Below are 26,186 nucleotides of genomic sequence, written 5' to 3'. Positions count from 1 at the left end.
TGAGGCCAGCCAGGCCTAGGTGAGGCCCTGTGTAAATAATAATAATAATAATAATAATAATAATAATAATAATAAAATAATATAATAATAATAATAATAATAATAATAATAATAATACAAGATGTATGGACAGTGTATTTAGCATCCCCTACAAAATGCTGCCTGAGTGTTGAAAGGAGAACAAAAGGTAAACCCAGTGCCTCACAGAACTTACAGCTTGGCATCAAAAGAAGCAACCATGGTTATTGACCAGACATCATTAAACCTATGAAAACAAAGCATGAAGGTTGAGACCTGAAGAAGACGAGGCCGATGTGGCCGTGTGGAATGGATCAGAGCGAGAGTGAAGAGCCGGTGTAAGCTGAGCACAGGGGTGGCGACATCGTGATATGGCAGCACGGTGTCTGCCTGGCGCAGTGGAGGCTGAGGCTAGGGGCCTGGTAGCTGGCTGGTATTTGCAGCCATGGGAGGATCCATGTGTTCCCTGTGAGTACTGCCGAATGTGAGGGTTGACTCTGCCAACCACACACTGGTAATGTATACAGTTGTGATAGCTCCCAGAGTTTCAGAGGAGACAGACAAGAAAAGAGCACAAGGGGTCAGAAGCAGACAGACCTGGAAAGGCATGCACATTTCACAAGGAAAGACTGAGGGTTTCCTGCACTCTGATCCTGATGACCAGCCTTCAGAGGTATGTGTACCAAAGATGTTGAAATAGCTCTGAAGCTTACAGAACACATGTATAAATGAAAACGCCATTCATTCCTTACCATGCAGGCAGATTTTGCATGGTTGAAGTTTTGTGACTGGTGTTTTGTTTTTCTGTCCCAGCCATTCTTTACGTTGGGAGTCTGGAAGACAAGTTTACCAAGCCAGGGGTGAAAAGTTTTTGTAATTCTAGCCCCCAAAGGTGGGACTCAGCTCTACCCAGGGTCAACTATGGCAGGAAAAAAAAAAAAAAAAAACAATCCCAGGGTAAAGATCCAAAGAGCAAAAGGCAGATCTTCATATCAATTAATAAGCACGGAGCTTGTTTTCAAATAAGGCCAGAGACAAATGAAACAATTTAAAAGAATAAATATTTTAAAGCCATGGATACCACAAGTTCAAAGCCAGCTTACCTTGAGGCAATTAACTCATCATGGCAAGTAACAGTAAATCAATCCACACTAATTGCATTTGGTGCAAGAGCTTAGGAGAATCTTTAGTGTTGGCTGGTTATCGATTTTATTCTGTTATTATTTTTCTTTTGGTAATCACTTGTGATGTCAAAAATGCAGAATTTCCAGAGGATATATTGCACAGTCATAGATGGATAGGACTTTAATTGAACATAAAACTATCCAGTTTCCATTTTTTCCACAGATGCTTTAAGAAATCTAAAGGACAACAGAACTGAAGATGACACCGACGGTCTTCAGCACAGGCTCTGTAGCAGAAGCCAGCTACCAAAGGGCACATGCACCACCCAGGTCCACACCTTCCTTCTTCCTCCCATACTCATGGGAAATAGAGAAACGAGCACAATATCCACGCCCTTACTGTCCTCCAAATTCAGAACAGAAAAGCAAAATAGAAACTGCCACAAACTCCCATGTTAGTGCACCTGAGTTGTGTGGTTTCCACTGTTCTTGGTGAGTGTTGTGGCTGCTAAGCAGCATTCTGCACCATGGCTGTGCTTGAGTTTTGGTAACTAAACATACACCTGTGGGTGTATGTCCTCCAGGAAGCAAGTGTGAAAGGACAAAGGGGTAAAAAGTCACTGAGCTTTGAAGGCACAGACTAACAGATAGAGTCATCATGTCACAAAGACATCCATCAAAACCCAAACACCTTGAAAACTGCAGTCCTCCTAACTTCACTCAATTCTGGGCCTTAGTCTTCTCATCTATAAAACAGGGATCATAATACTTGCCTAGAAGGGTTATCAGAGAGCAAAGTAAATTATGCATACAAAACACTTTCCAAAGTTGTCTGGCATTGTGAAACCACTCAGAAGTACTGGTAACTGAAATCGCCTACAAACAGTATTGCTTACAAATGTTCTCTTCCGTTCTGGTTACTCGAGATTATCTCTGTGATTCCACGCCCTTCCTCACGGCAATTAGAAGGAAAGCCAGGAATAAATGATTTTCACAGCAACCTCCTTGGCTGACTTCATCCTAAATAATGTTTCTCCAATTCTGCATATCTGTTCTCATGTGTTCTGTGGGTGAATACACTCTTTACACGCATACCTCACCGCAGCTTCCTGTGACCACATTACAAAGGCATTTGGCACTTATTTCATTATCAGGATGCAATAAGAGATTGTGATACAGATGAGTAGAAACTGCTTTTGCTAAAGGGAGTTGGCTCCTCAACTTGGACCTGCAGACGAAGGATTTCTGCCTGACATTTCTGCCTTTGTTAGTGTCTGCCTCCTTTACTTTGGAAGAAGACAGGTAAGTCATTATCCTTAAAGTTTCTTCTTGAGTCACCTTAGATTCCTAGACAAGAGGAACTTCATGGGACAGATCCTTTCCCAGATAAGGGCAACTGTCCATTGCGGTGAGGTCACACCACAGTGTAACACAATAAATAATGGACCCAGAGACTGATATTTGGGTTCAAGCTTCAAGCTGAAGATCAGAGAAGCAAAGCAGCTAAGCCAGTAAGATCTTACCTCGACCCAGCTGAAATGGCAATCCTGTCCCCATGAATTCTCAGAGACAAAAGGCTCTCAATTCCTGTGTCCTCCACCCAGCCATATGACCCCTGTCTCCACTTCCCTAGTGCTGGGATTAAAGGTGTGTGATCCCAGGTCATGATGAGATCACCTTTGCGTGAGCTGTTTCTTTTAGACTGGATCAATTTCCTGTAGTCAGTGTGGCCTTGAACTAACAGAGATGGTCCACCTCTTAATCCTGAGTCCTGGGATTAAAGGAGTGTACCCCCACTGCCTGGCTTCTATGGCGAACTAGTATGGCTGCTTTGCTATTTTGATCTCCAGGGGCTTTAATAAGCCATAAACAGTATATCACCACACCACCAAGCAAAGTAACCATCTCCTGAGAGGCACCCTGGTCTCTCAAGCAATGAGGCCTTCTTTGACCACCTTATGTAGCATATTCAGAACCCTCAAAGAAAAGGGTTAATGGGACCACATCTTGACCAGGATTGCTTAATTGTGCAAATCATGTATGGCCCAGTTCTCCTCACATATAAACCTACAATACACACCCGCACACCACTGATGGACTTGTGGACACTGAACCCTTTTATTTCTTCCTCTTCTCAGTCCTGCTCGGATTTTGACTTGTGGTTATCAATCAACAGAGAACCTTCTTGATGCAGGTCTCTAAAAATGTGGGTTTTAAGTAATAGGCTAATATACTCTCAGCTGAAATAAGACTTCTTAGAAAATGTTGTTGGAATGATTGTTGTGCTGGTCTTCTGAGTTCCCATAGCTCCTGGGAAATAACTTTTCTCTAATACTCCATACAATGGCTATCACTTTGGGTTCACATTTGGTCCTGGGAGGCCTATGAAACCAGCAGACAGAGGCCTGACTTCAGCCTAGAAGCCATCGCAACCGGCACAGGCCTGACAGGGAAGACCCAGATTGTCTCACATACTTTGCATCAAAAGATCCAATAAAAACTGAGTTCTTTAGTTGTTCTTACTTTGTCTATGAAAATTCTGACTGTTGGGTAATGGTATGATATACTCTGTGTGGAAGAGTTAGGAAAAGTTTGCCAATGACAATGACATTAGAGATGGTCTCCCCTGCCTATTAGCAGTTCTGTGACAATGCTGTGGCTATGCAAATTTTCAACTGCAATAAAGCAATAGACTCATGGCACTGATTGTCAAGGATTCCACCTCATTTAACACATATCAAATATAAATTGGACAGTGTGTTGTCAAGGTGATGGGTCAATTCCCAAACTCAGCTATATCTAGGAGCTTTTTGCCCAAAAAAAAAGGGAAGGACCAATGGCCGAGAAGGTCACACTGTGTCAGAAACAAAGGAAGCTAAATAAAGATGGGTCAGCATTCAGCCACCCTGAACAGTTTCCAAAGGGACCTATTTCAAAACTGCTGATTTCAGAGTTAATTTCTCTTTGCAGACTTGCACAACTCACACACCACTTTTCTTTTTCCAGGAGATTTCTCGGTGTCCTTGTAGCTCTACAGAGGGTGGAGCTACAAGGTGCAAAGTCTGTCTTCTCTGGTGCTGAGCCCTTGAGACATGCATCAGTGTGATGAAAAGCACTGGTGGGCAGCAGTGATGAGGACAGAGCATGGCAACCCTCGTCAGGAAGCAGAATTAGGAAAGCATGGACAGACAGACAGTGGGTCCAGCAGGAAGGGGCGGGGCTGATGGGAAGGGCGGGACTTCATGAGTTCCTGGCACCCTGATGGATAAGAACTCATTCTGCCTTCACTGTGCAAGAGATGTGGTTTATACTGGAGAACTCCATGTGGAAGACACACCTAGTAAAAGGTTCTCTCCACCAAGTGTCGTACTAAATTGTATTTGTGTTAGAGGACACCATTACGGAAGATGTCACATCAGTGGAGCATGTGACTATAACTCTAAGAATAGATGAAGCCACCCTCATACCAAGAATGTTGAATAATGGAACCGTGACAGGAGAAAGTGTGCAGAGTCAAGGTGAGTTCACTGAGACAAGGAAGAAGCCATAGAAAGCATGGAAAGAGAACTATGAGGACCCCATCGCAAGTCCTTATCACTTAGTTTCTTATTAGTGTCAACGTGTACAGAGGTAGCCCAGGTACTGCTTCTACTCCTAAGCAACAGGTAACTGAGAAAGGTTAAGGTATGTGTCCAAGATCACCCAGGCAGTGACAGGCCTGGATATTAAGACAGTGTGACAGCACATGAGGGCAGGCCTTGCTGTAAGACACGGGGCTTTCATCCAACAGGTGCTTCTCCCGTGGGTGTTTGTGGAGGGACAACTCATTAGGTAACGAACACTGAACACTGTGTAGACAAAATCTTCACTCTGTAGGTGACCCTGCATCTGTCACTTCTGCCTACAGCTGGCTGCTGCTGCCTCGATCACACTTCCAGGTGAAATTCCTGTGTGTCTGGCATGAGTGGCAGAGGGCCAACATGAACACACAGTGGGCAGCTACTCTGTGAAGACCTGTCAAGCTGACAGCCTCATGCTTAGAGATCCCGCAGCTTAGTGATGTCCAGGACGGTTGGTGCTCAAGAGCTTACGGGAAGACAAGCCCCGACTGTGCTCCAGAACATCTCCAGACCTACAGAACCTGGACACAGCTGGACTACACAGTACAACAGCTGGTTTCTGTTGAAGGGTCCTGAGACCCATGCAGGTTTACAGACTCACTGGGAGCCCTCAGAAAACTCCACATGAAACGGGTTATAGAAAAGGAGCACAGAGAAATGTCAGTCAGGGTAAGAAACGCAGGAGGCAAAGGCCAGGGGAAAACCAGGGACAGACACCTAAGACCTTTCTCCCAATAGAGGCACAGGGCATAGTCATATTCCCTGTAAAACAAATGAACTGATGCCAACCAGAGATGTTCTCAGAGATTTAGTGACCACACATTTTGGGGTGGACACTCATTAGTGCACCTTCTTCCTAACATGTATCCAAACTCCAGGAAGGCCGACGCGTCTCCAGTATAAACCACATCTCTTGCACAGTGAAGGCAGAATGAGTTCTTATCCATCAGGGTGCCAGGAACTCATGAAGTCCGAGTTCTCACACAGCAGCCAGCAAAGGCAACCTCTCATGGGAGCAGTTGTGCCTGCTTCCTGATATCTTCTGTACAATGACCCACACTAAAATCATGTGCTTTTCTGAGATCAACTAGCACTTACCCCAGACTCTATCATTGATCAAAGCATAAAACTCAACTCTATTAAATATTCTGATACGTGTAGAGAGAAGCAAGACAATGTAACCTCAAAATGGCAGGGTGGGGGGTGATATAGAGATATAGATATCACGAGAACGAAATGTGAAAACAACCGTAAGTGTGTTAAAGGCTCTGAGAAGAGAGAGCTTGTAGGGACAGATGAAAAAATTAAGCAGAAAAATAAAGCCAATTTGAAAGGACCAAATGAAAATGCTAGAAATGTTAAAATACCAGACTCTTTGTTTGATGAACTTAGTAAGAGCAAATATGACATGAAGAGAACGGGTGATGAGCCTGAAGAAAGGCCAAGAGAGATCACTGAAATACAAAGATACAGAAGAAGAACACATACACACAGAGAGAGAGAGAGAGACAGAGAGAGAGAACAGAGAGAGAAAGAAACACACACAGAGGGAGGGACGGAGGGAGGGAGGGAGGAGGGGGAGGAGGGGGAAGAGGGTGAGAGGCCCTCTGAGTAATGGGATGTACCATGTCAAAAGACTGCAGGACTGCCCTCAGAAGAAGATGAGGAACCAATGAGCTAAGTGAATATTGAAGGGGATAACAGCTGAGAAAGGTCCAACTTTCTGACGACAGACACCACTCAGTGACCCGAAGATTTAGCCAACCACAAGTCAGGTACACACAGACCGTACCTCAACTCGGCAGTTGTTAATAGGAGGCAAACAAATTAGGGCACAAAAGTCACAAGCCAGCCTGAAGAAAAAGACCCATTACAGACATGCTCACACCAGTGAAGGGCAGAGAGCAAAGGAAAGGAGAGAGCAAAGAAAAGGCACAAAGCATCTTGTCATGACGTTTCCCCAGACACTGACGGCTGTCAAGATGCTCATCCATGCTGTGTTGCTATCGAATTTTGTGAGACAGTCTCAGTCTACAGTTCAGCATGGACATAGATCAGGTTGGCCTTCACCTCACAGAGCTCCTCCTGCCTCTGCCTTCAAGACACTCTGGACAAATGAAGGCACTTCCAAACGGGAATAAAGACAGACATTTTCAAAGAAAACAGAAGAGCCAGTGCACATGAGATTCATCTATATGCTCAAAGAAATTCCCTAAGCCAGGAAAACAGCGTGTCTGACAGGAGCCCAGATCCGCAAGGAAAGAGGGGTAAGTCTATCAGTACATTCTACATTTACACTTAGTGCATTTTCAAATTAATTTTTAAATTTAAAAACTGTATTTTCAAATTTGAAATTTGACTAAAATATTGCAGATTAAAACAAAAGCACAGCCTTGTTTAAGAGTTAACAACTTAAGTAAGAATAATGTAAATGATAATAAAAGTGCAAGTGTGTCATTATAGATATATAGTATTTTGTGGATTTTATTATGTTCACAAGAGTATATTGTTTGAAATCATATGTTTTTTAAAAAAAATAACATTCCCAGAAACCACTTACACGCACGCACGCACGCACATGTCTAGTTAAAAGGTAAACAAGTCCTAAGTGGGGGATAATCTCTTCCCAAGGTCATCAAAACCAAGGAAGTCTGAGAAACTGTCAAATCTCAACAGAGCTCTAAACATAGGATATTTAATATAATGTTGTATGCTACTGAGATCCTAAAGCGGGAAAGAGACATCAAATAAAAATGACAGAAATGCAAAAAGAGATTCAGTTAATAATGTGTCAGTGTTGAAATATCAGTCAGCAGTAACAGACACACCCTGTTCATGTTGGCTGCTAACAAGCAGACGCTGAGTATGGGACACCCAGAAACTTTCTGCGTTACTTTCTGTGTGTTTATAATTGTTGTAACTTTTAAAGAGAATCAATAAAGAGAAATACTTGATTCACCCTCCCCTCCAAAAATAATAATAAAAAAAAACAGAAAAGAACTGATATGGCAGGTAGAAATAAACACCAAGATGCTGAATTTAATATTCAAACATGTAGACAGTTGCACTAAATGTAAATAATTGGGTACTCTAATTAAAACATAGAGATTGCCCAACTGCTTACACAGAGGCTCACATGGCTAGCTTGCATGCACGTAGATGCACATAGGAACAAATAAAGTGCAGGAGCTCTATAGGAATGTGTTCCAAATGGAATCTGGCTTTTCCTCACGATGCCCCAAATCCATTGCAGTGCCTTAGTTTCTTAGTGCTTCAAGTTTCTACATCAGAGCCATGTGGACAAGTGTCTCCGTCAACGTCAATAGCTAGGCCCTGGCTCGCTGAGAGCAGCCCTAGGGGTAGAGATTCACTCTCCACACATTTCCAAGATCCAATAATGCTGACAACGTTGACTATAGAGAAGCCAAACTGGTATGGAGAGTGAAAATAACCCTTGAAGAAAGCTCCTGGTGCCCTTTATGGAGAAAGAAAGCTGATGCCTTCCCAGCCTTCCCCATAACTATGGCCGAAGTAGACAGCTGTGCAGTCATTCTGTCCTGTTTCTGCACAGCAGCCTTTGCAATAATTACATCATTGCTAAAAGTGTTCAGGGAACAGAGGGAAAGCAAAGGAGCCCCACAAAGGTCCACTAGTTGGCAAGTAGTGACACCAATTAGGCATGGCCCTCATCTGCTAGTGTCAGTGAACAATTCACATAACAGAGAAAAAAAGAGCATCGGTGTCTGGAAATGAATGAAAATGAAAAACAGCTCTGAGAATATTAGAGTAAGTGCTTTGCAAACAGAATTCAATCCAAGTAAAAGGAAGATGGGCATGATCAAGCTGGGTCACACCCCTTACTTTGGTTCTTTTGAGAAAACGGAGTCATTTTCAAGAGATACGGGAAGAAACTTAGAGCCAGCATCCTGTGATCACCCACCAGGTACCACGTACCAGACCCACTGATCATAAAATTATACTGCTTTTAATATCTCCAACACCAGGAGGCCAATATCACCATCAGCATTTTACAGGTAGTAAGATTTACATAAAGAAGTTAAATGACAAATGGCATCGCTAGGAACCAACTCAACCTTTACCTGGTTCTAAATCCTGCAGTTTCTAGGATAGCTCATAGTTCTGGGGTTTTCAAATGCCAAAGGCAGTTCACCACCACTCATATAGGACAACACCAAAGATTAGAAACATATTCATATTCTGCTTTGACTTTAGCTTCTAAGACTTCTTTTTTCTTCTTAGAGTGTTATGGTTTTTACTTACATATATCAAGAAGGTGACCCTTTCGATTCACATGGTTCAAAAATCAGGCATAGGTTGGGAAAATGGCTCAATGGGCAAAGAGCTTCCCAGGCAGGTGTGAGCTCCAGAACTCACATCCTCAGAATCCATGCAAAAGCCAGGTGGGCATGGCTGATAATCTGTAATCTAAGTAGACAGGAGGCAGAGACAAGGGATTCCTAGAGCAGGCTAGCCAGCCAAAATGGCAAACTTTGGGTTCAGCAAGAGATCCTGCTTCAATATATAAGGCAGAGAGTATTTGAAAAAGACACTCAACATTAACTTCTGTTGTCTACTGATGTACTGTATGCATGTATATCACACACACACACACACACACACACACACACACACACACACACACACACACATATCCTGTACATATATGCCCCACACATGCAAACATGCATTATGTGTATGTTCACCATACATGTCTTTCCATGTCCTGTTGGTATTCTTACCTACCCCAACAGTTGATGTGCCTGTTTATTTTGCATGTGTTTTTTACAGAAGCTTAAAAGTAAACATAAGAAGTATAGTTTTATCATCTTTAATCTTCCTTTGGCAGTTTCTTATACAGATTAAATATCTTTCTATGGAAATGAGCAGAGAGATATTTTGGCCTCTTTTGAAGCTACCGATCATTCTGTTTTTTACTTAACTGTTTTTTTTTTTTTTTTTTTTTTTTTTACTTAACTGTTACCCTGCACGTGGATATGTTACCAGCTGTATTTCATGTATCTGCAAGGATCTATGAAGTAGATGAATTCTTACAAGAGATCATTTCGCCTCATCTGTCACACACTTGCAGCTGTAACAGATTCCGCTCTGCTCATCTCCCTGGGAGAACTCACCATTTTCACTCCCATCAACAATACATGAACAACAGGGCTATTCCCTCGTGGCCCGCACGGAGTGTGTGCTTGAACCCTGATGTTTACTGATGTGAGTGAGAAATGATCTCAGCATGGTTTTGCTGTTTTTTTTTTCCCAAGTCATTCCCTTGTTTGTGGCCAGTTCTTCTCACATGCGTGCCTATGAGAATACGCGTCATGAGAATAAGAGAAATTTAAAAAATATTGTATGAAAATAATTCTAGATGCTCAGCATTTTCTTTGAATTTTAAAGTTATCTGAAAATTCCATTCCGAGGCTTTGATACCTGAAGGCATGCTAAAAGAAATCTCCGGAGCTGGAGAGACGGCTCAGCAGTTAAGAGCACTGGCTGCGTTTCCAGAGGACCTGGGTTCAATTCCCGGCACCCACCTGGCAGCTCACAACTGTCTGTAACTCCAGTAATTCCTTCACACCAATGCACATAAAATAAAGTTAAATAAATTATTAATGACAAAAGAAATCTCAGTTTCCTCAAATGACTGAGCTAATCAATCAAGCTAGGAAATAATCCATGGAAAGATGGAGAGGGGCCCAAGTCAGCTGCAACAGTGGATCTGAGCAACCATTTGTATATGAGGCTGTGGTTCACGCCTAACTTGACTCTCCTGTGACAGTCATCTGTTCCCCTCACCCCTCTCTTCCTCTCCTCCATTTGTCTTCTGCACACCTAGAGCGCCAGCAGCCTCCACACCCCCCTCATCTCTCTGATAAGAAAAAAATACAGAGCAATCACATTTTCAGAGCTAGGAATTAGACCCCACTTCACAGGATGCTGGACTCCAGGGAATCAAACATCAGATTCTCAAACTTGCTACGTCATGACAGACATGATGCCACCCCAAAAGAAGCATCTTCTTCGAATGAAAAGACGAGACTTCATTTAAAAATCGTTTTTATCCAAGCCACGACAACAGCCTGCCTGGAAACACATACTCACTGGTGTAACAGTGGCATGAACGCATGGAACTAACCAACTATTACTGGTTATGTTTAAGCCAGGAGATGTGCAGGTAGAAATGAAGACCATGCCATTATTTAAACCCTCCGGCTCGGGGCTGCCCATCACATCCAGGTGTGTTCTCTAGCACGCCTCGCAGGTCAACGGTATTGAGTGTTGTGGGAAGCAGAGGAAGCCCTGAGCAAATATGTAAGACGTGGCTAAGTCTGGAGTGGATCTATGTGTATTGTTGACCTGAGCACAACTGTGTCAAGGACCCCAGTGCCTCAGATCCATAGAACAGCAAAGCCTTCCCTAGGTCAGGTTCAGGGAATGGCAAAGCCTTCTCCTGGTTCATATGTGGATGTTGACGGTGTGTGCAGAAAATATGGACTGTAACTTCCTCTTCTTAGATGCTTACACCCTGAGACTGTTCCCCTACAGAGACTTCACCCCACCCCACCCCTGCACAGATTAGGTAAACGTACCTCCTTGTTCGGTTCAGCTGTACATAACAAACCCATCAGATTTAGAAAATAAAAACACTGTTTCTGGACTGCTGGTGTGCCACCAAATTTTCTGTACAGGTGCCTGTTGTGTCTTTATTCCCTGTTGCCCCAGTTAGGTCAATCCCTAAACCCTGCAAGGCTGAGGCAGACTGTGCCCTCGGGAATGCATTTTGGTTGCATCCACACATTGTCTGTGACTTCTCAAGAGGTGTGATGAGCTTGGCTCTGAACCTTATCACCCATTAGATTTTAGGACACATGAAATGCTTCCAGATGAAGATGTCTGCTGTGCAGTTACTCATAACAGCCCAAGCTGGGAGCAACCAAAAGACTCAATTGTGAGGGGCAAGGTCAAATAAAGCATGGCTTCAATACTTCCGAAACAGTCACAAGGAGTTTGTGAGTCTATTTTCATGAAGTGTGAAATGACTGGAAACACAGAAGGAAAAGACAATGCCTTTGGCCCTGCCTTCAGCCAGGAGGGTCCTCTACCCTGCATTTATCTCTGACTCAGAAGTAGTGCATTTTTAGCAAACCACCAAGCCACTCAGCTATGTCACAAAACCCAACAACGCTTTATCAGCGGTAAAGCTGATGCAGTGATTTTCCATTAAAAAAAAATCCCATTTACAGTTGGACTGCAAGCTCATCTTTAAAAAAAAAAAAATGCATCAAAAGCATTCTAGATTCTATGAAGAAAGGAATTTATAAGCATTTTCAAATCTTATTTAGTGAACACTAAATAAATACATAAATAGAAAATATGCCATTTTTAAAAATAACAATCCAGGAATCTGATTTATTTCAGTGTTTCCTGACACTAGTCATATACTATAAATCATTAAATCTATCTCCGGAAAGGAAGATTGCTTTCATTTTGCAAACCAACTGCACAAATTCAGTAGGATTTGCCTGAGGGTCCCGGGCCAAACAACACTAGTGAAGATGGGAGACCTGGATGTTTAGCAGCACTGAAGGTAAAATATGCTTGCATGCTGTGCATTTCCCACCCGCCATAGAAAAGCACCTCCAAAGGCAGATGGGAAAGGCAAAACTGTGGGCGAATATGATTGGAAAAACATACGCCCCCCCCCAGACACCTACGTCCTGATCTATGTTCAAAGGGAATTAAGACTGCAGGATTAGGCTGGGATTAGCTGAAATGTAAGAGTGCTTTGTTAGCATGTATGAGGTCTGGGTTCATCCCTGTCACTGAAGAAAACACAATAATAATCAAAAACTAAAGGACAGGAATCAAGACAAAGGTTACTAATCACCTAACCACAGGCTAAGGGCTCTACTTGGGTTATATGAGAGTCATCACAAGGGCCTTTAAATATTTTATCATTTCCAGCAAGGTGCCTAGCATCCCAAACTGGTCTTGAACTTGCTATATAATCAAAGTTGACCTTGAATTCTAATCCTCTTGTGTCCAACTCCAGAGTGTTGGGATCACAAACATGTGCTATCACTTCAGATTCACATGGCAGGGACTGAAACAGAGTCTGCTAGGCAACAGTCTATTACCTGAATCACATCCCCAGCACCCTCAAGGTTCTGTATGTGGGCGAGCACACATGTGAGTGCGTGCATGTGTATGTGGTGTGTGTGTACATGCGTGTATACCCCTGCACATGTGGCCATGAGGGCATGTGACAAACAGGCTAATTTCAGGTAGGTAGTCATCAATCTCCACCTCGTGTTCTAAGAAAGGATTTCTCACTGAACTCAGAGCTCTCGGACTCAGTGAAGCCAGCCAGGCATCATGATCCAGTGTGATCTGCCTGTCTCCATCTCCCCAGCACGAGGGTTACCACTGTACCCAGATGGTGGGGAATGTACTGTGTATGTTTATCTTATTGACTGTTAAATAAAATACTGCTTGGCCAATGAGACAGCAAGTAGACGGGACTAGGAGTCAAGGAGGATTATGGGAAATGTATAGAGAAGTAATGATCCAGGCAGGAAGTGACATGGCAAGGAGACTCATATCTAAGTGAGGAAACAGGAAGTGGCTCTCCTTTTTTCCCCTCCGCTCCTGCTCCAGCGGCACAATGTGATCCACCAGCAAGGAGGCATGCCAATAAGGCGTCTGATAAGGTAAGTCTTATAAAATATATAGATTTATGATAATTAAGACTGAGCTAACAGATGAGAATCCTAGTCATTGGCCAAGCAGCATTGAACCTAATACAAGTTCCTGTATATTCATTTGCACCTAACTCGGGCGGGCGGCTGGCGTAAGGCTCACACGTGGCGGTGGGGCTCAGGCGGTCTTCATGCTTGTTCAACAAGCGCTTTATCAACCGCCATCTCTCCAACATCGCCCCTCCCCCTTCCCCAAAAGATGTTTAAAGCCAAAGGGGAAAGTCGGAGCAGAAGATGTGAAGACACATGCCATGTTGCTGGCCTTGAAATCGAGGGAAGACAACAAGCCAGGGACCACAAGGGATTCTAGCAGTGGAGAAAGACAAGGGCATGGGCTTGAAGGCCGGCCTTGCCAATGTTCTCTTCTGATCCTGCTGGAGGCCACGCCAGACTTCCGAGTTGTAGAGCTATGAAATATGTGTGCTGTTTCAACACAACTTGGTGGTGATCCATTTTAGCAAGAGGAAGCCAACATGGGTGAGGGGAGAAGACACAAGAGTAATTGCTACTGTCTGGAACAATTTCATGCTGCTTTATGAGTTAACTGAGAAACCTCCCTTGGACAGACTGGCATAGGAACGTTACACGGTGAAGTTCCGAGGCTGGCTGTGGTGTTCCTCACCCTCTGTGAGCTTCATTCTCAACTGTACTTGATAAAGAGGACCCAGAATCTACTGGGCGCCTGAGGGGACCAGCCATGGCTCAGAGACCAGTTCAGTGCAGCAACGGCAGGCTGTGCATCAGATGCCGAGGGCATGAGAAGAAATAGGCAGTAACCACCTGTGTGGATGCTCAAGAGGATGAATCAATCCCACACCACAGTCCAATCTTAGAAAACAAGGACTTAGTTCAGGGCTAGAGGCTGCTTAAGGTGTTCCTGAATGATCAACTGAAAACCAAGGGTGACTGCAAAGCCCACTGAGACTGGAACAGCTAGAAGAAGAACTACCGCCAAGGGACCCAATTTCTCTCCTACAAAGACAGACACTGGCTGCTTAGGTGCGCGGGTCTCTAGCATGGTAAATGCACAACCAGAAGTTAAACACGCTTGTGCACTGTGAGACATGAAATGAAGCCCTCCCCCCATTTTAATTATGTAAAAAAATAGGTATAAAATTGAAGAGCCTGGCTAAGTGCATACTACCGCACACAATAAAGAAACATCACTTCCAAGTACCAGGAAAACACAGACTCCAACCCCTGCCACATGGTAGGCACTGCAGAGAATATACCAGAGAACTCTCCCACTCATATAAAACGCTACCAGGTAGTCTTTATGACACCTGTTTTACCAGGCAACTTGGCTGCAGCAACCTAAGATGTGACGGCATGGACACACGTCCCTAACCCTGTCCCTTCCCTCCCGGCTCGCCCCAGGTTTGGTGGTAAAAGCATGCCTTGTCCTCTGCCTGCATCCTCTTGCACACTGTTCCTTGAGCTGGTCTCTACAACACAGAGGAACACTACGCTTCCTGAAGGAGGGAGCACAAAGCAAACCCCGCGCATGACAGATAAACGGCTGGAAAGCAAAGGCAATGCCAGAAGTGGTGTGTGTCCAGCCAGAGTTCCCACTGCCACGGGCCATGCCCCTTACCTTGAAGGAGGCGTGCTGCTCCATGTGCCGAAGCAGCTGTGGCTTCTGGGCCGCCGTGTGGTCGCACACCGTGCACTTGAACTGCTTCCCTGGAAAGAAGAGGAGGACAAGGTGAGAGACGCCCGGCTGGCAGCCCCTGCACGGGGAGGGGCCAGCACACAGTGGTGTCCCCTGCCAGGTGGGAGAGCAGATTCTCGGGGGAGATGGAGAAGGCTGCAGGGTCAGTTGCCAGCCAGTAGGAGCGGGAAGGAGCTCACCGCTGAAGGAAGAGAGTGGCCAGCTGGGCTCAGGGAAGCTCTGAGCCGTAACTGGAGCACACGTTTTCCAGGAGGAGAAACGGTTATGTCCAGACAGCTAGAGAGAGGGACACTGGAAAAATAAAAACAAAACCAGAGGAGTTCAAGAGACAGAGACAGAGACGGGGAGAGAGAGAGGGAGATCCTGATCACCAGAATGGACCACAGCATGGTCAGAAACATGAGACAGCAGCATCTTCCTTCTGGAACCGGAAGTGTGCAGTCTACAGGAAGTTCAGGGCTGACCTGGAGAAGAGGGAAGCCAGGACATTAGGGCATCTCACTGAAGACGAGATCATGAGCATCAGAGGAGTCTGCAGAAAGGTGTTCTACATGGAGAAAGATTGCTGTGGTGGGAGAGCCAACAGCATGCCCTCAGAAACAACACAGTCAACTTCAGAGAAGAGCAACGCTTTAGCAATGTGTAAATATTCAGCCATCAGGTGAATGGGTGTTCATATCCAAACAAAGAAATGGATATGTGGAACACATTACACTCCTCCTGGCGAGAGTAAACAGAATCTCCATTTGTCATCATACAAATAGGTAACCAAACAGAGGTATGACCTACTTCCTGCAGTAGTAAATGGTCCGAGTGCTGCCAGCATTATGGGAACACAGCTGCAGCATGGATCCCAAGAAATCTCTGCTCCTCTGGAGAGCTCTACACTGCTCCTTCAGGCCAGACAGGTAAGACTTCTCTGTGGCTGAATCCCCTATATTCCCCTGCTCTGCAAACCGGGTAAAGGCACTGCTGGCATTGATATCTGTTCTTACCAAGGTAGCCAGTAGGTTGGGCCAATGACAGATGCTACTCCTGGTTTTACTACTGACTCTGCTACCTGAGATTCTGCTGAGAGTCTGTGACCTGAAGTCCTTATTCTTTGGTAACTACACCACCACCACCCAAGTCACTGGGGATCTTGGTGACATTCTCTATAAACTGGTGCCCCATAGTGTTCTAGCCCACACTCCTCATTCTGATACGCATTGCACATGACTGTTCCCTACAGTTTTGGCATACCCTTGATGCCCAAACCAGAGCCTTCTATTCAGACTGCTCCTCTCCATCCAGCATTTGAGAAGTCACCTACTGTCTTAGTCACTGTTCTATTGCTGTGAAGAGACACCACGACTGAGGCAAGTCTTATAAAGGAAAGCATTTAATTGGGTCTGTCTTGCAATTTCAGAAGTTCTAGTCCATTAACACCATGGTGGGGAGCATGATGGCGTGCAGGCAGACACGGTGCTGGAGAAGTAGCTGAGAGTTTGACATCCTGATCCATAACCACAAGGAAGAGAGAGCAAAAGGGCTTGACATGGGCTTCTGAAACCTCAAAGTCTGCCCGTAGTGACACACTCCATCTAGGCCACACCTTGTCCTCTTCAAGTAGTACCACTGATGAATAAGCATTCAAATGCATAAATCCCTATTCAAATCACCACATTCCACTCCCAGGCCACCATAGGCTAGTAGCCATATCATAATAAAAAACACATTCAATCTAACTTCAAAAGTCCCCATAGTCTTTCACAGTCTGAAGACACCTTCAAAGTCCAAAGCCCCTTCTGAGACTCACGGCAATCTAACTGCAACCCCCTGTAAAATCTAAATAAAAACATCAAATACTTCCAGTATACAATGGCACGGCATATATATATTACTATTCCAAAGGGGATGTAAAGGAGCACAGTGAGGAAATAATGTAATACCAGAGCAAGAACGAAAACAACCAGGACGTTCTACAAATTCTACATCTCCATATCCAACGTCAAAGCACTCTCCAGATCTCCAACTACTGCCAGTTTTGCTGACTTAGGCTAGTTCCATTCCCGGTAAACAGCTCTCCTCAGGAGGTACCCCACACCTCTGGCATCTCCAACACAATCCAGGACTCACTCTCACAGCTTCACACCATGGCCTCTTTGGGCTTCCATGCAAGGATACCCCTGACACACACCTGGCCTCGGCAGGGTTCCTTAGCCACAGCGGGGGAGGGGGGAGTGTAGACTCCACAACCCTTCCCTTGTGTCCTTGACTTTAAAGACAGAACCATACGGCTGAAGCTGCCAAGTTCTGCATGCTTCTCCTACCACAGCCACAGGCCACTCTCACTACCACATTGCCCCTTCCACCCACACCTCACAAAACATCATTTTACACCCAGTATGCTTCCCGATCTGCTCACTGTTAACAACCCGCTCACAAACCAGGCTGCTATCAGCTGCCACGTTCTTTTCATCTTAGCCATCCAGTGTCTGGGTTGTATACATACATGAACATGGAAACGGGCAAGAAACATGCAAGAAAGCTTTTATGTGTTACACAGGCAACGCCCATGATAAGAGCAGCAAAAATAAACAAATGGTTCAGGAATATTAATACTAGAGTTACACCTCCCTGTAAGTGTACAAACTCTTCAACTCTAGATTGTGCTGTGTGAGTGTGTGTGTATGAGATCTCTATGCATCTGTGTGTCATGCGTTTCTCGGTTCCCAGAGAGGATGGAAGAAGGAAACAGACCAGGTATGGCTGGAGCTGGAGTTATAGGCAGACATGAACCACGTGGATGCTGGATACCAAACTGCTCCTTGAAAAGAGTAGCAAATGCTTTTAACTTTTGAGCCAGCACAATTCTCAAAGATTTATTAGTGTACCCACAGATAAAGCTTAGGTGTTACTGATCAAAGAAACTTCGGTTTGCAACAGGGACCATTAAAGAAGACGACAACACGTCAACATGTAGAGAATAAGCGACTGTGGGGCGTCCAGCTGCAGTTGACACTAAATCTACCCCACAATCCTTGCACCTAAGGTTCGGGAACATGGAGGGAGAGAGGCTGGACCAGGAAAGAGGCTGTGAGAATGTGTCTCTTAGAAATGACAGAGAAGTTTTAACCATGATACCTCAACAATATGGCTGCCTAAATAAGACCTGAATGAATACAATACTGCCAGACATGCTAAAGTAGAAAAAGGAAATCCAATGAAGCCACAGACAAACACAATGGAAAAAAACAAAACGAAACCAAACAAAATACTACAGGCAACTGAGGACTTTCCCATGGACGAGCTGCCTAACTGATTATCTAATACCAAGTGACCATTCCTGAAATTATATAATAGAGGTAACACTACACAAACTGAACAGGTTGTATTTACATATTTAGGTAGGTAGGAGTGTGTGTGTAGGGGAACCTGTGGCCACGCCTGCTTAGGGGCTGGCTACAGGTCTTCTGACCATGCCTGTGAGGGCGTGGTCCCAGGGTGACAGAGTAAGAGTTTCAAGTGGCTGGGTTTCACTTTCAGTTTTCACTTTTTTGGCTTGCTGTACAGACTGCTGCCGCACCGGCTGGCTAGGTGGCTCTGTAAGTAAGGCTTTTCCCTATTAAACACCCTTGTATTTCTACTTGGCTCCGTATTGGTAATTTCCGTGTGTGTGTGTGTGTGTGTGTGTGTGTGTGTGTGTGTAAAAATAACAAAGAAAATGACGCCATGATTTCAAGAGGAAGTTCGGATGGGGGTGCTACATGGGAGTGACTAGAGGAAAGAAAAAGGAGGAAAATGATGTAAATATATTTTAATTTAAATGATAAAAATATTATAAAAATTAAAAAGCTTTGAAAGAAAGAAATGGGGGCCCTGCTCAGGGCCCTGCCAGGGGTCTGTTCACAGGATCCAAGCTCCGCAGCAGGATCCGGCACACCCGGACACTCCCGAAGCCCCGGTAACAGTGCCACCTCCATTTACAAGAAGAGGACAGACATCAGAGTATTGGAACTGTCTGCATCTACCAGAAGGGAACCTTGGTCCCACGCCCACCAGGAGACCAAGAGCCTCCTGCTACACCCACCAGAAGAAAGGATGAGAAGAGGGCAATGTAAAAGCACATTCAACAACAGAAAACCCAATATGACACCACCAGAGACTAGGAACCATACACCAGTAAGACCTGAACATCTCAATGCAGATGAACCAGAAGAGAATGACCTTAAAAACATCTTCAGGAAAATGATAGAGGACCTCAAAGACGACATGAGAAAATCCCTTAAAGAAATGGAAGAAAAAACAAACCAAAAAAATACAAGACATCAACAAATCTCTCAAAGAGACCTAAAAACTGAAATAGACACAACAAAGAAAGCACAATCTGAGGGAATGCTGGAAATAGAAAAGCTGGGTAAACAATCAGGAACCACAGACGCAAGCATACCCAACAGAATACAAGAGATGGAAGAGAGAATCTCAGGAGTTGAAGACACACTAGCGGAAATAGATTCATCAACTAAAGAAAATCTTAAGTCCAACAAATCCCTATCACAAAATATCCAGGAAATATGGGATACTGTGAAAAGACCAAACCAAAGAATAATATACCAAAAGAATAATAGGTATAGAAGAAGGTGAAGAAATCCAACTCAAAGGCCCAGAAAACATATTCAACAAAATCATAGAAGAAAACTCTCCCAACCTAAAGAAAGACATGCCAATGAAAATACAAGAAGTCTATAGAACACCAAATAGACTGGACCAAAAAAAAAGGTCTCCTCGCCACATAATAAAACACCAAACATACAGAATAAAGAGAAAATATGAAGAGCAGCAAAGGAAAAAGGTCAAGTAACCTATAAAGGCAAACCTATCAGAATTACAACTGACTTTTCCATAGAAACTCTGAAAGCCAGAAGGTCCTGGATAGATATTCTACCTACACTAAGATACCATGGAAGCCAGCCTAGACTACTATACCCAGCAAAGCTTTCAATCAATATAAATGAAAAAAAAAAAAGATATTCCATGACAAAGTCAGATTCAAACAATACATATCCACCAATCCAGCCCTACAGAAAGTTCTGGAAGGCAAACTGCAACCCAAGGAAGTTAACTACAACCAGAAAAATATAGGGAATAGATAATCCCACTTTACAAACAGCCAAAAGGAAAAAGGGATAGAATCCCACACATAATCTCGCCACCATCAACAAATCAAAAACAAACAAGAATGAACAATCAATGGTCATTAATATCCATCAACATTAATAGTCTTAACTTGCCTATAAAAAGACACAGATTAGCAGAATAGATAAGAAGACAGAATCCTTCCTTCTGCTGCATACAAGAAACACACCTCAGTGGAATCTTGAAATTTGCAGGCAAATGGATGGAACTAGAAGAATCCATTCTGAGCAAGGTAACCCAATCACAAAAAGACAAACATGATATGTACTCACTCATATGTGGATTTTAGACATAGAGTAAAGGATTACCAGCCTACAATCCACACTGCCAGAGAAGCCAGTAAACAAGGAGGATCCTAAGAGAGACATACATGGTCCCCTGGAGAAGGGGAAAAGGTCAAGATCTCCTCAGCAAATTGAGAGCACGGGAAGGGGGGGAAGGGAGCTAGGAGAATGAGAAGGGGAGAAGAGGAGGGGTGCCGAGGACATGAGGGAGCAGAAGGTTTGAGTCAGGGGAAGAATAGACAATAACAAGAATGGAGATATCATAATAGAGGGAGACATTTTTGGTTTACAGAGAAATCAGGCACTAGGGAAATGTCTGGAGATCTACAAAAATGACACCAGCTAACAATCTAAGCAACAGAGAAGAGGCTACCTTAAATGCCCTCCCCTGATAATGAAATTGATGACTGACTTATATGCCACCCGACAGCCCTCATCCAGCAGCAGGTGGATGTAGAAGCAGACACCCACAACTAATCACTGAACTCAACTGGAATCCAGATGCAGAGAAGGATGAGTATAAAGCAAAGTGGTCCAGACCAGGCTGGTGAAACCCAGAGAAACAGCTGACCTGAACATCAGGGAACTCTTGCTCCCCAGACCGATAGCTGGGATACCGGCATGGGACTGATCCAGACCCCAGGAACATGGGTTTCAGTGAGGAAACCTCGGAATTCTATGGGACCTCCTATAGTAGTTCAGTAATTGTCCCTACCATAGGTGTGGACTTTGGGAGCCCATTCCACATAGAGGAATACTCCCTGAGTCAGGACACACAGTGGCAAGCCTAGGCCCTATCCCAAAGGAGATGATAGACTCTGACGACACCCTATGGAAGGCCTCACCATCCAGGGGGAGCAGAAAGGATATGTGATAGGTAGGGTTTTAGTTGGGGGGGGGTAGGGGAGGACAGGAGGGAGAAGGGAACTGGGATTGTCATGTAAAACAATCTTGTTTCTAATTCAAATAAAAAATCTGCAAAAAAAAAAAAAAGGAAAGAAAGAAAAAAAGAGAAAAAAAAAAGAAAGAAATGGAATGACCCTCCTGGCACCCAAGGCTCTGAACCATACAAGGAAAGTGGGTGGCTCCAAAATGCCATCTCATCCCTACCCAGGCAACCCAGGCAGGCAATAGATACAGCCCGATAGAAGGGGCAGGAGAGAGTACTTAACATAGTCTTTTGTTGCCTAATTGAAACAATTAAATACAGATTTATGACTAGTCATAAAGAAGCAATTTTCAGACTTATCAGGCCATTTCCGGCAAGAGATTCCTCAGAATTAAAAGGAAAGCATACAGTAAAGTGTGCTTCTTCAGGGTAAAATGACCTCACAGGGCTGGCAAAAGAACATCACATAGCTGGGTGTGGATATCAACCACACAGTGCCCCAAGAGAGGAAAACAAATACAGAGCAGAAGAAGAGGTTGATTTTTAAAACCATCCTCTTTTCCTTCTAGCTCTACTTACTGAACCACCAAGCATCTTTTAGCAGCCCTAGTATTGGGTTGTGTAGGGTCCCACTGGGCACTCAAACCGTGCAGGAAGTATCGTCAATGCATGGATGACAGAGCAGAGTCACAAACCTAAGTAGCTTTCTAGGTCACAGACTGGAGCAAGAAAGCCCTGCCTTGAACCCTGGTACATTCTGCTTCCAAGCACAGAGAATCACTTCACCTAATGAGGGCAGAAAGAACTGATATCAGCCATGGTGGTTGGTACCTCTCACACATGAAGGTGGCCTATTTCATAAAATGGCTGTCCATTAGAAAGGGCCACCTAAAAAAAAGTGGCAGGGGAAGTGACCAGGTCACCCTGTGCGGTCCTGGGATATTCTTTCCTGCTAATCAGAGCCTCCAACAGAAAACAGACACTAACTCCTGTCTCCTAAAGGAAGCCCCTTAGAGACAAAAGTGGCACATGCAGGGGACCCGTGGGAGACTCTTCTCCACAGGGCCACCAAGTTACTTGGTGGTGATCCTGCTGTCCTCTTGCTGTTCGCTTCCCTGGAATTCTCTAAGACCATTGGCTCCAGTCTCCCACAAGCCCTTGGCCTCCCCACCCACAGCAAAGAGTCGGAGCCTGCAATGGCTTCAGGCTCTTCAATCTCATGGCTCCCTCTCTCTACACTCAGGTACTACCTCTGCTCTCTGCACTCCAAGCACCCAGAGCCTTGGTGCCTGCTGGTCCCTGTGGTTGGTGTGTTCTTCAGTTTGTCTGCACTCTGCTGGCACAGTTCTCTAAAGCCTGGATTCGGTTGTGGCTTCCCATGGGTCCCTCCATAGCAATCCTATGTTGAGAAACGGTTCCCATGCCCTTCTCTGCTGATTCAGTTTAAGTACTAGGAAGCTCAGAGTGTTTCTGTGTAGAAACCAAATCATTTCATACTTCCATTTTTACTTTCATACCCAAGTTTCCTAAGTATCTGAGATGGTTCAAGATTTCTGTTGTAATGTAGCTTGTCTTTATTGATTTTTACCACGTTTATCATCTGTTTCACTCACTGGACTTTCGGCCTCCCGACAGTGTAATTTTCTACTTTCTGCTTGTTGTCATCGGGGTTGTCTAATAAAAGACATATTTTACTGAATGGCCAAAGCAGTCAACTAGTGCATCTCTGTCGATCTGTAAGCTCCCTTTCAGGCTGTGCGTGCCCTGGAGCCAGAACTGTAAGCCCTTCCTTCTGCATCCTGGGTGCTGAAAACTGAGGGCCTACTGAGGATGAGGCCAGTGAGCAGTTAGAGGAGCACTCCCTGGATCTGCTCAGACACCCTCTTTCCCTCTGCAAAGTCAAGCTGTAGATGTCACTAGAGTTGGGACACAGCCTGTATACCTTGTCCTTGGCTATGGTGACCTCTTCTGTTTCTTCATCTAATAGGAACTCCTGGTTCATCCTTTGAATAATGGGTGGATGACTACTGATGGCTTCTGACCTGCTAGACATAGCCTGGGAACCAGACACTGCCTAAATCCAAGCGTTGCCAGACAGTGGGAGAAAGCGAATCCAGTGATCCTCAGCTCCACCCTTGCTCGGGCCAAAACTGAGGACAATTGCATGACCTAGCTATGGTTATGGAACAGATTTGCAATAGGGGAAGATGAGCCAGGGCCACCCATTGCCCTGTCACAACTTATATAAAAAGTTCCAGGAGTCCTCAAGGAATTGCCTTGGATGGCCTGTTATGGAAAGGACAGAAGGTATACAGGGGGGTTGTGGGGTTATACTGAAGTAGATGCTGAAACACAGAAACATGGTTGTCCACAAGGGAGGGGAACTCTGAGCCCCAAGTCTTGCTCTGATGGATATACAAGGCCACCATGAAGAACACCTGTGGTTGTGTTGGTTCTTCTCCAGGCCCACACCTGCTTCATCAGTTTCTATGGGGCTGGTTACAGCTGCTCAGTTACTTTAAATAGAGTTTTATATAAAAATAATAGAATGGCCAAAGAACCTTAAGATATGGCATTTAGATTCTGACATTTGGACTCAATCTGAACACAAAGCCACAGCTATGGAAGATTCTTTTGGATTGAAAGCAACTTGTTTGCAATGTCTGTTAAGTAAGTATCACTGCTGAATCAAACTTCATGTGTACTTAGACTTGAAGGGATACTGAAGCCCTTAGAGAAGGAATTTCTATAAACCCAAACTGTTATTAGTAGAAATATCTACAGGCATAAAGTAGAAATGTCTCATGACTGTTTATCCAGTCTTACTGAAAAAGGTGATTTTTGCATAAGTAAAATTTTAGCAGTTTTTGAAAAAGGTACTTCATACTTTTTTTTCAGAAAAGTAGTGTTTGCCATTTTCACACAGTGACCCTCTGATACCCTCTATGGCACCATGCGCTAAGGTCATGATGCCCAAAAGACAGTGGATTTGGCTGTCCCTTGGTGATGTACACTGTGGGGAGCCACAGCCCCAAGATGGCGCCTGGCTGGATGCCAGGGAGACCGAGCTTAGCTGTAAACAAGCCTTATTTGGAAGCGCTTAGTGGATCTGGTGTGCCTCCTCCAGCTGTGACCTATCCGGGATCGCCAGGTGTCGTGAGCTAACTGGGTAATGAGCTTGCTTTTAAGGGCTTGCCAGGGGGCTGGGAGAGAGAGAGAAGCAGCAGAGAGAGAAGCTGAGGTAGAGGTAGAAGGGGAAGCCGATATACAAGGTTCCTGAATAAACTGCTTGAAGAAGAGTCGTGGTCGTGTCCTTCTTGCGGGTCGAGATAGGCGTGACGGGCGGTGGCCCGTACGGTACACTCAGGTACTCACCCACTCTTGCCTGGTACAGTTAAGGGGTGCTGTGATTTTCAAAACCGTGGCAGGTGGAGGAGCAGGTACAAGGCCCACATACTTAGTAAAAGCGAACTACCCCAGGGTAGCAAGCCAACAGTGTCCCATACCCACCACAAAGGCAGACAAGTTCCCAGTACCTGAAACCTACACATGAGTTTATACTGAGAGAGAGAAAAAAAAAAAGAGTCTGTAGGTACAGCCAAGCAATGTTCCTGGAGCTGATCAGACCCTGGGTTATGTAGAGCGTGAAATGTGAAATAGAAGCTGAAGGAGGCTTGAGGATCAGAGTCAGAAAACAGATGTGAGGAAGCTGGGACTCGCAGAATGAAGGACACTACGCTGCTGGCTCTCAAGATAAAGGGGCCCCTGAGCCAAAGGTCTGTGAACTACAAAGGAAGAACCAGATCTCTATCTCCTCAAGAGTGTGACGAAGAAATACAGCCATGCTGATAGCAGGGTCACAGACTGTGGGACTACAGAGCCATGATGTCATAGGCCCACCATGGATCTAGGCCTTTGGCAATTTGTTACAGCAGCAGAGGCAATAAGCCTCACAAGTATGCTAAAGAGGCATCTGCTCCAGACTGCACAGCAGCAAGTGCTGGTGATCTTTCCTGGGAGTGCATTTCTATTAAACCTAAGACAAAGGGTAAAGAAACACACACACACACACACACACACACACACACACACACACACACACACACACACACGGGGGTGGGGGGACAGAAAGAGAGAGAGAGAGAGAGTCAGTCTAGTGAATCAGGAGTTTAAATAGGATTATCTACAAGAGCATGGGTAGGTGGTTATTTACATGAATCTGGGCAATTACAAACGGCCACACCACAGACGATCTCCCTGAAATGGCTAACCATTTAAACATCCTCAGAGAGGGGTAGGGTTTAATACACTACATGTAACTCACGTGTTCTCACCCCTTTTACCACAGAACGTCAGTAGACCCAGTCTTGTAAGAGCTTCCTGCAGGTAATCGTGGCAACTGCTTCAAAACTCCAATAGCTGGGTCACGCCAGGATAGAGCTCCACATGCCTTTTCACCTGCTCTGCCTTCTTGCTTCTGGCAGGCCAGACACACATAGGATGCCACCTATGGCAAGGAGAGCATCCTGCAGGGAGTTTCAGAGGCACTTTGCTGCTGGAGTTGCAGAGCCACAGCTCATGGTTGGAGCATCTGCAGTAATTTGTGCAATGG

At 44.8% G+C, this 26,186-nt stretch overlaps 1 protein-coding gene and 2 long non-coding RNA genes across 7 annotated transcripts in view; 2 read left to right on the top strand and 1 right to left on the bottom strand.

The window, feature by feature from the left end:
- Positions 1 to 26,186, bottom strand: part of LOC100770129 (zinc finger protein ZFAT) — a 174,377-nt gene that overhangs the window by 44,040 nt on the left and 104,151 nt on the right. For both annotated transcript variants that reach the window (XM_035449597.1, XM_027431701.2), the window contains one exon: positions 15,146 to 15,234. In XM_035449597.1, coding sequence (XP_035305488.1) covers positions 15,146 to 15,234 — 89 coding nt within the window. The remainder of the gene's footprint in view (positions 1 to 15,145; positions 15,235 to 26,186) is intronic.
- Positions 489 to 11,450, top strand: LOC113837502. Of its 4 annotated transcripts, XR_004771254.1 has the most exons (6): positions 489 to 691; positions 1,366 to 2,444; positions 4,149 to 4,660; positions 5,050 to 5,431; positions 6,399 to 7,029; positions 9,788 to 11,450. It is a non-coding gene; the product is annotated as an uncharacterized LOC113837502 (long non-coding RNA). The 4 variants fall into 4 exon arrangements; XR_004771256.1 differs by having other exon boundaries at positions 490 to 691; positions 4,532 to 4,660; positions 5,050 to 7,029; XR_004771253.1 differs by having other exon boundaries at positions 490 to 691; positions 5,050 to 7,029.
- LOC118239356 lies at positions 12,253 to 24,711 on the top strand. The gene is made up of 3 exons (XR_004771257.1): positions 12,253 to 12,380; positions 15,988 to 16,131; positions 23,562 to 24,711. It is a non-coding gene; the product is annotated as an uncharacterized LOC118239356 (long non-coding RNA).

This window comes from Cricetulus griseus, chromosome 10, assembly GCF_003668045.3.
Source record: "Cricetulus griseus strain 17A/GY chromosome 10, alternate assembly CriGri-PICRH-1.0, whole genome shotgun sequence".
NCBI lineage: Eukaryota > Metazoa > Chordata > Mammalia > Rodentia > Cricetidae > Cricetulus > Cricetulus griseus.
The sequence above is the reverse complement of the archived record's forward strand: the minus strand, read 5'-3'. Positions and strand labels throughout refer to the sequence as shown.